The sequence below is a fragment of the Ricinus communis genome, chromosome 6, assembly GCF_019578655.1.
Source record: "Ricinus communis isolate WT05 ecotype wild-type chromosome 6, ASM1957865v1, whole genome shotgun sequence".
Lineage (NCBI taxonomy): Eukaryota > Viridiplantae > Streptophyta > Magnoliopsida > Malpighiales > Euphorbiaceae > Ricinus > Ricinus communis.
Genome location: NC_063261.1, coordinates 15,114,677 through 15,128,641, shown reverse-complemented (window position 1 = coordinate 15,128,641; position 13,965 = coordinate 15,114,677). Strand labels below are relative to the sequence as shown.

The window sequence follows — 13,965 nt, the reverse complement described above, 5'->3', positions numbered from 1 at the left end:
CTGTATGTCTTTTTTTTTTTTTTTTTTTTTTTTTTTTTTTCTAAACGAAGCTTTCCTTTTTAAAACTTTTGTTGCATTGAAGTCCTGCTTGGATTTGATCACCAAATATAAGATGTCTGCATTGCTGAATTTCAGACTATGCTGAATTTGCTATATGTTAAGTTGTTAATCTATTGCAAAAATTGATTTCTGAAAGAAGTCAAGAATAAGTGAGTAACCCATTAATTCTAGATTTTTAGATGACATGGGAATTGGGAAGAGCAGAAAAGGACTAGAACTATAGACAGAAAAACAAATATTACAATACTTCTACTTCTAAATAATAGATTGTGATGAAAGGCAAATATATTTTACATAATCTTTTATGCATATTGAAAGTTAAATTCCCAGCAGATGGTTCATCAAATATAAGAATAAGAAAATACTTTATAATTGAATTCCTCATTGATGTTTTATTAGGACCTTAATATGTTAAAAATTCACATTAATTAGTTAGCTATGATACTTGGTTAGAAACTAATGTTTGAAACAAAGATGCAAGAAAGAGGATTTTTTAAAATTATTATGATATGATAAATTTATAATCACAAAATACTATAAAACTAATAATATTTGGGTCCACAACAAATTTATATATAACATTATATATATATATATACTATGTATTCCATGTTCTAATTTATGAAATTTAAAAAATTATTAATAAAATTATCAATAAAACTTGAACTATTTTTGTAAAGACTGCTTTTTAATTCTTTTGGGTTTAAAAATGCTATTAAAAAAATTAATAAATTAATGTCTTTTCTTAAAAGTGGGTTGACAAAAGAGATTTAGGAAAACATTAATCTATTTATTAAAAATAAAAAATCTAAATACATATTTTTAATACCTAATACTAATCTCAATATATTATAGAAGTTTCAGTTTAAGTATAAATATTTTATTATTCAGCAACTTTTCTTATGGTCTTAATTAAGAGATCGTTTTCATATTAATATAATTCAAGAGAACACTTTTTTTCTTTTTCAGTTTTCTGCATTTTTTGTGAATCAACAAAAACTATATCCTTTTTTCTATAATTATTTTTAAATCAAAATAATTCTTTCTTTTTCTTTTTGAAAAAAAAAAAAAAAAACAAAACTATTACAGTGGCATGCATACTTTGAAGCTATAAATCTTATCGTATTCTTAAATCAATAGATTTAGGAGTTTCTCCATTAGTAGCTCTGGAAACAAAACAAATAGAAACTTTGCACAAAGACTTCAAATTAAATCTAACAACATTAGGGATGGCGGGGTATTTTTGGTTGGGTATCCACTTATCCTACCATGATAGGATGAATTCAAATAATAATAAATAAGTTTAATACATGTTTAAAATTTAATTTTACTATTTTTATCGGGTTTGGATCGAATATGAACCCGCAGGTATTCGTTGTTCGAATCCGATTATATTAAATTTTATTATTTAAAGTATTATTTTAAAATTTATTAAATTTATACTTGAATTGTATTAATATATTAAATATTTAACGTTGAATATTTAGATTTGACTAGTTTATATTTTATATTTTTTTATTTATATTAATTTTTGTTATAGAAATTTAGAATTTAATTATTATAAATGGATTTAGTAAATGAGTACTCGTTTAATTATCCGAAAGTTTAGATAAACTGGTAGAATACCTGCTACCCATTTAAATATTGATAGTTCATATTAAGTATATATAATTAAGATATTTTAGTAATTTATTGATATGTTTTATATACATAATATGTAGAAATATGTGATTTTTATCTCACTTAGTCTTCTTGTCTAATTTCAAATAATAATAGCCGAAAAAGGAGGATATGAGTCAAAAATGCATGAATGAACTTTAATTGTACTGTAGTTGTAAAAGGCTTGGAATTAATACACGTCGACTACCAAAATCACAAGCCTAGCCGAATTTATCAAAGCCCACGAAGAGAAAATTAATTAGTTATGATATAATTAATGATAGTTATATTTTAAGTTGTCTATTTTATTTTGGACAGTAAAAAAGATAACTATAATAGTGTTATGCTGAAAGAAAGGCTCTAAGAAAGGAATTTCTATAAGAAGTAGAGGTTAATAAAATAAGAGGGAGGATCTATTATTATTCTCTCGGTGAATTCTATATAGTTCATCTTCTACAATATTTAGTTAATCTTTGCATTGTTCTTTCAAGAATCAGAGAAACTTTTCAGGACGTGGAGAGTGAGAATCAATCTTCTTCATTTCTTGAAGAGCTTCTGAATTTTGAGGGAGTTTTAATTTTTTGTTTTATATATCTTATATTTTTCTATTTAATTACAATTACCATTGGATTAAATATATCATGCTAAGTTCCATAAGTATTTAGTTTGACTTTGTATTTATATATGAACCTTATATATTATGAGTTTAATAAATAATTTCTTTACCTTCATACATGTATTAATTTCATCTATTATTATTGATTGATCATCATATCAATTTAATGGTAATATTTGTTATGAAAATTTTTAGGTTAAAAGTATTAGAAACATTATTTTTACTTTAATCTATATTGGTATAAAAAACCTAAGTTGTATCATTAGCTTGTGTGACTTAGAAAAAAAACATATCACCATCTCATTCATTAGATTTGGACTTAAGAGAAATAAGGGGATTACTAAATATCTGTTAGACTAAATGATATTTTATCATATAGTTTACATTAATTATTCCAGTTGTATATTTATTTTCTAGTTATTTAATTACTTTTCTAAATCTTAAAATCATTCTAAAAATTTGGCTTAGAGTGTATAAAATTATTTTTAGTATTTTGTGTGATAGTTGGTGTTTATAATATATACTCTATAATTCTTTATGAGATTGATCTCGTAATAAACTTGCCTGTACTATCATTCGGTTCGTACACTTGTGAGTACTAAATTTGAAACATCAATATCTATAAATATATTTAATTTAAATTGATTTTAATCGAATTCAGTTAGTATGTAGATATTTCCATTCGGGTTTGTAAAAGATTAAGATAACAAAGACAATTCATTAAATGGATTTAGAATGGATTTGGATATACATTTTCTAATGGGATTCAAACATCCTTAAATGAATGGATATCTTACCCATTAATGTTGCTAAACAATATCTAGAACAAGCTCCAACCTCCCAATGGGAGTATCTAGTGTGAGGACAGCTTTAGTTTGGAGATTGCAGGTTTTACTATATAATTGAAATAAAAGATACTTCAGCTTGAATACAATTTGTTACCATTAGACTCCATTTAAATTTGCTTAGATTTATAAACTATAAATGAGTAGAAAATATTCAGTTGGATTTGAGTCGTTTTTAGAGGAGTTCGGTTCAAACTAGCCAAAATTTAGCTTGATTTGGTTGGTTTGTGAACTTATTCAAGTCTTATTTGAAAATTAAGAAAACAAATGAACCTTTCTTAGATCAGATTAGATGGACCACAATATGAAAAATGACTATCCAACACTAAATAAATATGCATACTAACTCCACGAATATTCAAACTGATGAAGAACATAAAAATTTACTAGAACTTTCAAGAGGTAAGTTATTCATAATCGATTGAATTAAAGAAAACCTCAAAAAGAATGAATAAGTTACGAAATCAACAATGTGGCAGCATCTGCCTTATTAGTTCAAAGAAAATAAGCATTAAGGAGACTATTTTAAGGGTAGAAATCAAGACTCAAACCTCATCAAACTAAAAGAGAATATTATGTAGTTAGTAAGTTAGTAATATATATATATATATATATATATATATATATATATAAATTTTGAATCTAATTTCTTTTTAACATATATACTTATATTTGATAGACATTTAAATTTATATATAATTTTATAATTTTTTATTAATATATTAATTAATAAATTATATTTCTAATTAAATATAAATTTTAATTCTAAGAAATAACATATTAATTATATTTTAATATTATATTATTAATAGATTAATTTTTTAATTAGATAATAATTCTAATTCTATTTTAAAAATATCATATCATATTATATTATTATTTAATTTGTAAATAATTTTTTAATTAGATAATGATTTTAATTTTAAAAAATAATATAATATTTTTGTTATTATTTTAACTAATAATTAATTTTTAATTTTGAACAATTTCTAATTTTAAAAATAATAATATTAATTATATTGATAGTATTACTTTATAAATATTGAGAGTACTTCTAGTTTATATAATAATAAAATTTATTTATAAATAATTTTTATATTATTATACTAATAAAAATATAAAAAATGAAAAATAAAAAATTAATTTTTATTTTTTAAAAAATTATAAATTTTATTAAATTTTATTTATAAACTTAATTTTATAATTAAAATAATAACGATAATAATAAACAAAATAAGTGACTAATGTGATTAAATTTTTTAGTAAAGTTGAAGTATTAGAATAAAATAAACTAACATTAACAGATAATTTTATTGAGCAAAAATTGACCCCACCTCTCCCACGCCAAAATAAAACAGAGAAATCACTATGAAGAGCAAAATCTAAGCAGTTTTAATTGCTATAATTATTAAAAGACAAAAAAAAAAAAAAAAAAGAGAAAAAAGAAGAAGAAAGAGAACATACAAAACGGTGCGTAGAGAATTGGTTTAAGCTAGCTTGTATTGAAACTGAACTTTCTTTTCGTCAACTTCTCTTATAATCCCAAAAACAACTCTACAGAGAGAGAGAGATTTGAGAGTGCTGACATTTGGAAATAGTCCTAGAAATGGGGCTCGGTGCTAACCTGCGCAGGGAGGTGGCGTTTCCATTGTTGTTAACGCTATGGCTTTGGCGATATATTCAAGTGAGTGAAGGGATATGGTTAAATCTGCCGGCGACAGGAACAAAGTGTGTCTCTGAGGAATTGCATTCCAATGTTGTTGTTTTAGCCGATTATGTTGTCGTTGCTAATGACCATTCTCTTGTCCCCACTATCTCTATCAAGGTTCAATCTTTTCACCGTTTCTTTATTTGGTATTTGATTCAATTCTGATAATGTATTCTCTATATATGATGGATCTTTAGAGTCAAAATTTTGAATTTTTTGGTTTTTTTGGGTTGGGTCTTGAATACCCTTTTTGGGAATTGATTTGTTAGCAATTGAATTCATTGGAAGATCTATTTTGTTCATCCATAATCCAGCCTGGTTGTGCAAATGAAAGTAATTTAGAACCTGAAGATGAGCCCATTTTTAGTATTATTAGACATTGTTTTATTGATAATTATATTGTTGTGGAGAATTGAGAATGCTAGTGTGGTCAATGCATCTCTTATATGCTCAGGGATCACTCCTGATTTTGAATTTGGCTGCTTGTTTAGGCATGTGGTATGCTGGGACTGAAGCAAATTAAAAATTAAGCCTTCGTCATTTGCTCATATTCTGCGTAGGGAAGGGAGTGATTTATATTAGAATATTTTCATTTAAAGATAGAAAGAGATAATTAAGAGGATTCCTTTTTCTTTTTTCTCAACTGATGCCTCTACAATGGAGCATGAGGATAAGGTTGTATTTCCAAAATGGAAACTTATGTACATGCAAATCAACAACCGATATTTTCTATGAAAGTGATGTAATAGTTTATTCAAATGAAAGTTTGTGATGGGATTATGTCGCTTTTTGGAGTTAATATGCTGTTAAAGAAGGATTTTGGTGTTTTGTTTTAAGGAGCATTTTTTGCCTTTTTAGAGAAACTTGTAAAGTTTTTAGTGTTGGACAAATAGGAGGCTTCAAGTAACTTGGTGCCAGAACACATGGAAAAGTAGCTAAAAGGGAAAAATTATTAAGGAATTAAACTCAGCAAATTGTCATCATAAGTATTAAATAATAGCCTTAGTTTCATCATTTAGCTGAGATGTAATGTAGCAAGAGTCTCATGTTCTTGAATGGTATAGAAACATTAAATGTGATAAACCCCAAAACTCTTAAAATTTGCTAGGAAGTAATTTGTTTCTCCTACTTGCATCATAATGTATTCGAAGGCAAGATTTTTCTCTAAACTTGTTTGTCCAGTTGGCCTCTGTTTTACTATTTCACGAATAACTTTTCATGTCAGTTTGTTTTCTTCTATAGGTTACGTCACCCTATGGGAACAATCTTCACCACAGGGAGAATGTGACACATGGTCAATTTGCATTCACAACTCATGAAGCTGGCAACTATCTGGCATGTTTCTGGATGGATAGCCATCCTAAAGGAAGTGGAGATATAAGTGTTAATCTTGACTGGAAAACTGGAATTGCAGCTAAGGATTGGGAATCAGTTGCAAGAAAAGAGAAGATTGAGGTTAGCACTCTAACTTGTTCCTTTCCCTTAACCTGGAAATAAGTAAAGACACCAAGAAGAGAGGGAGTAAAGAAACGAATATGGTAACACCTGTCGTCGGGTAGACATTGAATGAATTCTAAAAAGTGCTAGTTGTCATGATTTCTGTATCAAAAACTTGCACAAATTTTATTAATCTATAAACTGGAATGGCCAATTTTTTCTATCATCTCTTCACAATTGTGGGTAACTTGCCCTATAAATCTAGTGCAGACTGATGCAGCTGTAGATTTGTGGAATATTAACCCAAATAAACATGTTAATGAGGGAGGTGCAAGGAGTTTTTGGTCCTTAACCCTTATTAAAACAAAATTTAAGAGGTTTGAGTAGAATACAAGCTACAGATGCTTAGCTTTCATTATGGTTGATCTTGGAAGTTTTCTTTATTAGGAAAGACCTGTAGTCTAGAAGGGGTTGATATTCTTGAGATGTGATTGAATTTTCTATTGAGATTAGATTTATCTAGGGCAGTTTAAAACTTTCTTATATGCTTTTTTTTTTTTTCCTTTAATGTTTGCATGCATGCTATTTTCTTATATTGATGTTGATTATGCCTTTATTATCCTCATCTAGGGTGTTGAACTTGAGCTGAGGAAACTTGAAGGAGCAGTGGAGGCCATCCACGAGAATTTACTCTATCTCAAAAGCAGGTTAATATTTTGAAATTTGAATGTACTAGACTCTTGAGCACTTTTGTTTTAATACCTAATACTTCTCTCATCCCGGTTATGCTCGCAGAGAAGCAGAGTTGAGGACAATGAGTGAGACAACAAATGCTAGAGTTGCATGGTTTAGTATCATGTCTTTAGGTGTCTGCATTCTGGTCTCAGCTCTGCAGTTGTGGCACTTGAAGCGATTCTTTCAAAAGAAGAAGCTTATCTAGGTATTGGTAATTTTTATTACTGTTTTGGGAAAAGAGCAAATTTTGGAATTCCTTCATTTTCCTTTTATTGTACGTTGCAGAAAAATTTTGATACCATGAATAGAGTAACGTTTTTACTTCCACTGACAATGCGTTCAGTTTTCATCTTTAACAGCCTAGGCCAATATCTTACTTGTTTTTACGTAACATTTGCTATTACATCCAAGTTTAAAATTTCTGTGTTCAGAAATACTCGACTATAGTTTCTATCTTCTGCATGTATCTTCCCCTGGTACCTTACAGGATGTTCATCTAGCTAGTTTAAAACTATTTCATGGTGGATTTTCATCAGGAATTTGCAACAAGGTAGAATCAACAAAAGGGTTGGCCTGTTTGCATTGTGCATGCAAGCCTAGTAAGAGCCAATCTCAGTTGAAAATACTGTCAGGAAAGTTACAGGTTTAGTGAATTTCTCGTACGAACTAGACTATGATTAGCTGATTAGCATGTAACTATCAACATTTACAGTAAAAAGAAAAAAAAAATTAGAATTAGAAGACAAAACACAAGCTATATATTCTAAAAAATAAAGAAGAATAAAAATATAAACTTTTTTTTTAAAATACTGTAATAGAAGGAACCATGTAAGCTTGAGAAATTTTAACATCTGAGTAATCTCCAAATTTGTGCTTCCTATAGCTTTGGATACTCGTAAATGAAATTGCATAAAAACAAGATTCTCTATTTAAGAGGTGACAGATTGGTATTCATATACCGGGCAAATTACATTTACCTCCTTAAATTTTAATCATATTTAACATTTCAATAATTTTAGTTGTAAGTTGAGTTAAATGGTTATGGAGTTTTGATTCTGTATCAAGTTTTTATGTTAATTCTTACTATTTATTAACCTAATCAAAGGACTTAATAATAAAAACATTCAGTTTAGTCCTTAAATTTAATAGTGATTATCAAACTCAATATTTTTTGTTACCAATGTAAAGCAAAATTTTCCAATTCTAGCTTAATTTGATTTGAGTTACTAAAAAAATATGATCAAATATATTTTACCTTACTAAAAAATTTCAGGCATTTTAGATGATATTTATATTAATAGTTTTAATTTCATATCATTTTGATATAAGTATGAAAATCTATAATAAATTATGAGTTCAAGACTGTCTTTTCTGTTAACTTGTTATGTATTTTTAATTTTTAGAAAGAAAATAAAAATGGTTAAATATTTATTTTAATTTTAGGTATATTGATTTGATTAATTTGAAATAAAATTAAAATTGAAACGAAATCTGTTAATGATTGATATTCTTAAACACAATGCTTAAAGTTGTGGTAAATAAAAAATAAGAACAAGTTATTTTTGTGAGAAATTCAAATTGAATTATGCTAAAGTTATTATTTTTCTCTAATTTGATAATAATTAATTTGTGATGATTACATAATATTAAATTTAAGAACCAAACTAAAATTCCTTTTATTGATTGTCCTTCAACTAGGCTGATTAACAATAAAAGAAAATCTAACAAAAGAACTTAAATGTATGCATAATCAAATCTCGCAAGAAATGTAAGAACCTATATATATTCTTTTGCATTTTTAATCTTTTTAAGTTCTATTTTAACTATTCATCTCCTTCGTTATTGCTAACAGACCATAATAAGCCAAGCAAGTTAAACAGAGTAAATCGAGTTTGACTATGTATCTTATGGCCTAAAGGAGTGACATGATAACAAGACAGAATTGTTGAGTGTGGAGTAAAGGGGCACTCAGGAATCCAGATGATAGAAGTTCCCCAAGGGTAATCCAAGTCTCATTAAAGAACTGCATTTCTTGCAGAGTATAAGATAGTGATGAACGGAACAACACAGAATAAGCAGTTGCATCAAACTTCTTTAGGCAGTAAGAAAATGCAGCACCTCCTAATATCATCTTCATCCCAAAGAGTAAAACAAAGCACTCATGAGGTAATGAGTAAAAGGGGAATGGCACAAGCAAGTAGCAGGTTACCTTTTTGCGTTGTTTTCTTACCTCACTACCCTGCTGAAATTGACTGGAGAATTCCAAAGATGCCTAACCTAAGACATAGCTATATTTTCAACTATCATTCTATAAGCAATCTTAAAGCTTTACATTCATACTTTATTTTGATAGACCCCACATCCATGTTGGAACTTGGTTATTCAAGCACATCAGTTAACAGTTGTTTTTTTCTTTCTTTTTTGGGTTTGGATTCACCAGTAAAACTAGAACATGCATACTGAAATGGCTAACCAAAAAGAAGGCAAAATCAGTATGCTACCTTGAATCTGCAGGTTAATTAAAATCTCAAAAGCATGGTTATCAGTTCAATCATTAAAGAATGACCGAGGTTTGAATCAAATCAGTGGTCAAAACTGTTGATCAGTGAACATTAATGAATGATGTGCGTTGACACTACATAAATGAGGGTGCGACTTCTCCAGTTACCATGTAAGCTTTATTCTATTCGAACAATCTTGCGGTTCATGCGCTGAAACCTGCAAATATCATCGAAAAAATCATCTGCGCTGCTATGGTTGCTCTTCATTTGAAGAATCCTTATTACCATCGACGTTATATTTTTCCCAGATTTCAACAGAGACTCAAGGGTGCTCATTTTCTGTTCAGCATTTAATGGCGATCTGACTGTGATCACTACCTCCTCCAAACAAGGAATTACAAAGCCTGATTCAACCTGCAGGAAGATGAATTATCTCTGTTAATTTTGCAAATTTGAGGATTCACTAAGCATTAAGAGATTAAAAACATTGCACTTCTCAAACATCCATCATATAATTTACGTAGCGCACATTTTTCAGGCTGTTCTTCTGGCAGAGAGCTGCAAACATGGCTCCATGAACATCAAACTTTTGCAGCTTTTGATGGCTATTAAAAAATTCAACAAAGTCAACCTCTGGAAAGGGCAAAAGGGCATCAAAGTCTCCTGTAAATTCCACCTTCATGTATAGCTGCTTCACCTCACTGGCCCACTGAAGCATTTTGCTTATTGCATCCCAACACCACTGGACTCCTCTGATAGACAAAAACTCTAAAGCAGCAAGCCTTCCAAAGTCCACCATGTAGACTCTTCCTGTAAGCATTTAACAAGAGTTTGATTCAATTATGCTGATTTAAAACCATCAACCAGTATCTTTTATTGTTGACAGGTAAATAGACATGAGAATCTCAAGGTTCTTAATAGGTAACTGACACTGAAAATCAAAAGCTTACCAGCATTATTAGAAATTGAAAGTTTCCTCAAGCAGTTAGTCTCACGGACCCTAATCCAACTACAACCTTGTACTTCAAGGCATTCCATTTTTGGGCAAGTAAGGGTAAGTGAGCAATTACCCAAGCCATAAAAATCCAGTTTACATTGCTCCAAATGTAGAAGCTCAATTGAAATAGATCTAACACCTTCACAACCAAGCAACAGCAAATTTTTTAAGTTAGGGCATGCCTGCAGGGCAGCACATAATGCAGGATCTTCCAATCTAGCACCAACAACTTCAAGGTTTTGAAGCTTTGAGAAGTTATCCCACTTGGGTGAGTTTATCATTAAGACACCCCAAAGCTTCAAGGATTCCAAATTCTTTGCAGCACTAATGCATTCCAATTTTGAGGGGCTTTCAATACACGTTTGGTATTCGGCAAGATTGTCCATTCTAAGTTCAAGATGTCTGAGCGACGAACCTGCAAGCAATAGCCATGAGGCAAGACCTGTGCTTGAGAATGGGCTGTATACAACAAGCTCTTCTAATCGGACAATGGAAGCTATCATCTTCCACACAATGCTATCAGGGTGATCAATGCCTGTGTGATTGTCGAAAGAGTTCCGAGGAAAGTAAAGGCTTTTGATATAAGGCAACGAATCTTTCCATCGCTTGGATACACAGTTACAAACAGCAACATCCTTTGCATTCTTCATATGTGACAGTATGTATTGAACAATTGCATCAGGAAGAGATTCCATTCTGAGAACACCAATCAAATACAGCGGACTTAACTACTGATGTTGCCAAAGAAAAACTTCATAAATGCGTACACAAAAAAGAAAAAGCTGAACTTTATCCTTCCATAGAATATCAACCATAAAGAAGATTCTGTGAAGACATTCATAAAGAACATTCCTTTCTACAAACACCAATGAGATACAATGGATTTAATAATATTGGAAAAGAACGACAACTACATAAACATATTCAATACGAAGCTGATTTTTATGCATCCATTAAGTATCAACCAAAAGAAGATTCTATTGAGACATTCACTAAACTAAATATAGAGAGAGCTTTAAAACCGAACACCAAAATTGACCATCTAACCTTAGTACTTGAATCAGTATTCCCTCCTCAGTATTGTATTATAAGTCTAATTACTAGAAAATTCTGAGCAAAAGAAGCAACCTTTAAAGCTACAAACGCAAAGGAAGGAGTTCTTTCTTCTTTAACTTGAATTTCTAGATAATTCATCGTCTCATTTGTGACCTAAGGTAGGGGTCAAACTTTTCCAATCAGCAATATCGAAACAGAAAAATGCCACTTATACATGCACTTTCTGTGAAGCACATTTCAGTATCTTCAACAAGAAAAAAGGATATTCTTCCCTGTCAAGTAAATGAATAAAGTAACAAAATCCAAAACCAAACATGAAGAACTTCATAACATTTCAATAGTCAAACTTTGAGCCACTTGTAAGAAAAAGAGGTTCCAGTGACAATGCCAAATTACCAATTTAGTTGAATGCACTATGAAATTTTATAGGTTTAGCCTCCCCTCAAATTGATATAGCAAAGACAATTACGTTATTAGGAACCCAGATGATAAAATCACATTTTAAGACAAAACCCATGAGTCCATTTCAAAAATTAATAATAATCTAATCAAAATTAATTAAGAATAATACCAAGAAACCCAAATACAAAAACAAATGGATTGCATATATATTTCACTCAATTGAATCTAAATGAATTCAGACACAAGCATCCATTGCTTAACACAAAAATCTAAACAACACCCAGTAACCAAAAAAAGCAAAAGAGAGAGCTTACAAATTGAAATTTTGAATCTGAGATTTCAAGAAAAGAGTAGATCTGATGAGCTTTATGGGATACTATTCAATTCAAGGGTTTAGTCTGTTTCCTTTTTTTTTTCTTTTTTTTCTTTTTTGAGGGTCTTCTGCGAACAGAAGTGACAGTGGCGACTTACTAAAGGTTATATAGAAATGGAGATAGTGAGCGAGAGAGAGAGCGCGCTATGTACAATGAAGAGAGGGTTTTCAAATTTTGAATAACAAACCCATTTCCAAACGGTATAAACCCACCTGCAAATGCTAAAATAGCCCGCTTTCTTTTCAAATGTTTTGAAAATCCTTTTTTTCTTTTTTTCCATTCTTCTTTTTACCATTTTTACAAAAAAAATTATATTGTTAAGAGAATTATGATTCTCTGCAACTAGATATTGTTGTGTATGGATCTCTGTTTAATCAACGGTTGAGATCATCTGAAACTTTGTGCTGTTTCTGTGGGTCCTGTTATATATTGTTGGGTTTATTTATGTTTGCTTGATCGAGTCGCTAAGGTGATTCAGAAGCTTTGTGAGTTGTGAGTGATCATGCATATGATGAGCCGGCAGTCCCTGACTTACATGCAAGTTGTCTGCTGTTAACTGGGAACCACTCCCCACATGATATTAATAATATAAGTTTTCTTTAATTCTTATTTTCTGTTACTGATATTATTTATTTATTTATTTATTTAACGAGTGTGGATAACAAAAAAAAATTTAAATTTAATTTTTTTTTAAATTAAAATAAATAAAAAAGATACACTCTTTCATTTTCGCTATTAGTTTTAAACCATTTTTATTTCTAATATTGTTCATGATTTATGTCTTAATTAAGGGTCCTATTTATTTTATTTACATAGACTCAACTAAATTAGGTAAAGTATAAATGTAGCATTTAACCCTAAATCCCTAAATGGACTAAATTAAATGATTTTCTTTCTGGTTATTGAAATTCCTTACTGCCTTTTATCAAATCTTTTCTTTCCATAATAATTATAAGAATAATAAGAGAGAGCTTGGTTTTGAAACAAAAATAAAATAATAATAAGGGGAGCTTGGATTTCAAATGATACAGGTTTCTGGCAATTCTTGATTTCCCTTTTATGTGGTTGGACCATTGATTTTTATGGATTTTTATGGGTGTATATATTTAAGTCATTAAATTACACTCGGCCTCTTATGGACTATGGAACATCAAAATATATTTTTTATGAATGAATATTAATGTTTATAATAGTTAGGAAAAAGTTTTTTTCTAAAAAAAATCTGAAATACTGTATATTTAGACAATTTTTATATATGATTTTTTATGACAAATTACAGTTAGTAATTTAGAGTATGTTAGTTTAATTCCATTCAGTAAGCTGATGTGACACTGATATTATTGACATATCAATATCACATTCATAATATTAGTGTTATATCAGGAGTATCAGAATTATATATCAATTCTTTTTAGACACGAGCTGACGATAGTCATGCACCACCTGTGTCCATGTTCCCAAAGGCACCCCTTTCTTTCAAGAGGATTCACGGAATTGAAATCTTAGATCAAAACACTATGTATGGATGATAATATAAAGATAATTTAAGATGCTAATCACGAAAATCACATATAT

At 29.5% G+C, this 13,965-nt stretch overlaps 2 protein-coding genes across 3 annotated transcripts; one reads left to right on the top strand and one right to left on the bottom strand.

Moving 5' to 3' along the window:
• The first annotated feature begins 4,664 nt into the window (after window positions 1–4,664).
• Window positions 4,665–9,404, top strand: LOC8281948 (transmembrane emp24 domain-containing protein p24delta3). Of its 2 annotated transcripts, none has more exons than XM_015726753.3 (5): window positions 4,665–5,005; window positions 6,131–6,343; window positions 6,956–7,032; window positions 7,121–7,265; window positions 9,099–9,404. In XM_015726753.3, the coding sequence occupies exons 1-4, from the start codon at window positions 4,787–4,789 to the stop codon at window positions 7,263–7,265; spliced, it is 654 nt and encodes a 217-aa protein (XP_015582239.2). In that variant the 5' UTR covers window positions 4,665–4,786; the 3' UTR covers window positions 9,099–9,404. The 2 variants fall into 2 exon arrangements, with proteins under 2 accessions (XP_015582239.2, XP_015582238.2); XM_015726752.3 differs by lacking the exon at window positions 9,099–9,404 and adding an exon at window positions 8,913–9,073.
• A 154-nt stretch (window positions 9,405–9,558) lies between these two features.
• On the bottom strand, window positions 9,559–12,837 carry LOC8281947 (F-box protein At1g10780). The gene is made up of 4 exons (XM_002531381.4): window positions 12,331–12,837; window positions 10,512–11,254; window positions 10,091–10,371; window positions 9,559–9,975 (listed from the first exon to the last, which is right to left on the bottom strand). The coding sequence occupies exons 2-4, from the start codon at window positions 11,251–11,253 to the stop codon at window positions 9,739–9,741; spliced, it is 1,260 nt and encodes a 419-aa protein (XP_002531427.1). The 5' UTR covers window position 11,254; window positions 12,331–12,837; the 3' UTR covers window positions 9,559–9,738.
• Window positions 12,838–13,965: the final 1,128 nt, after the last annotated feature.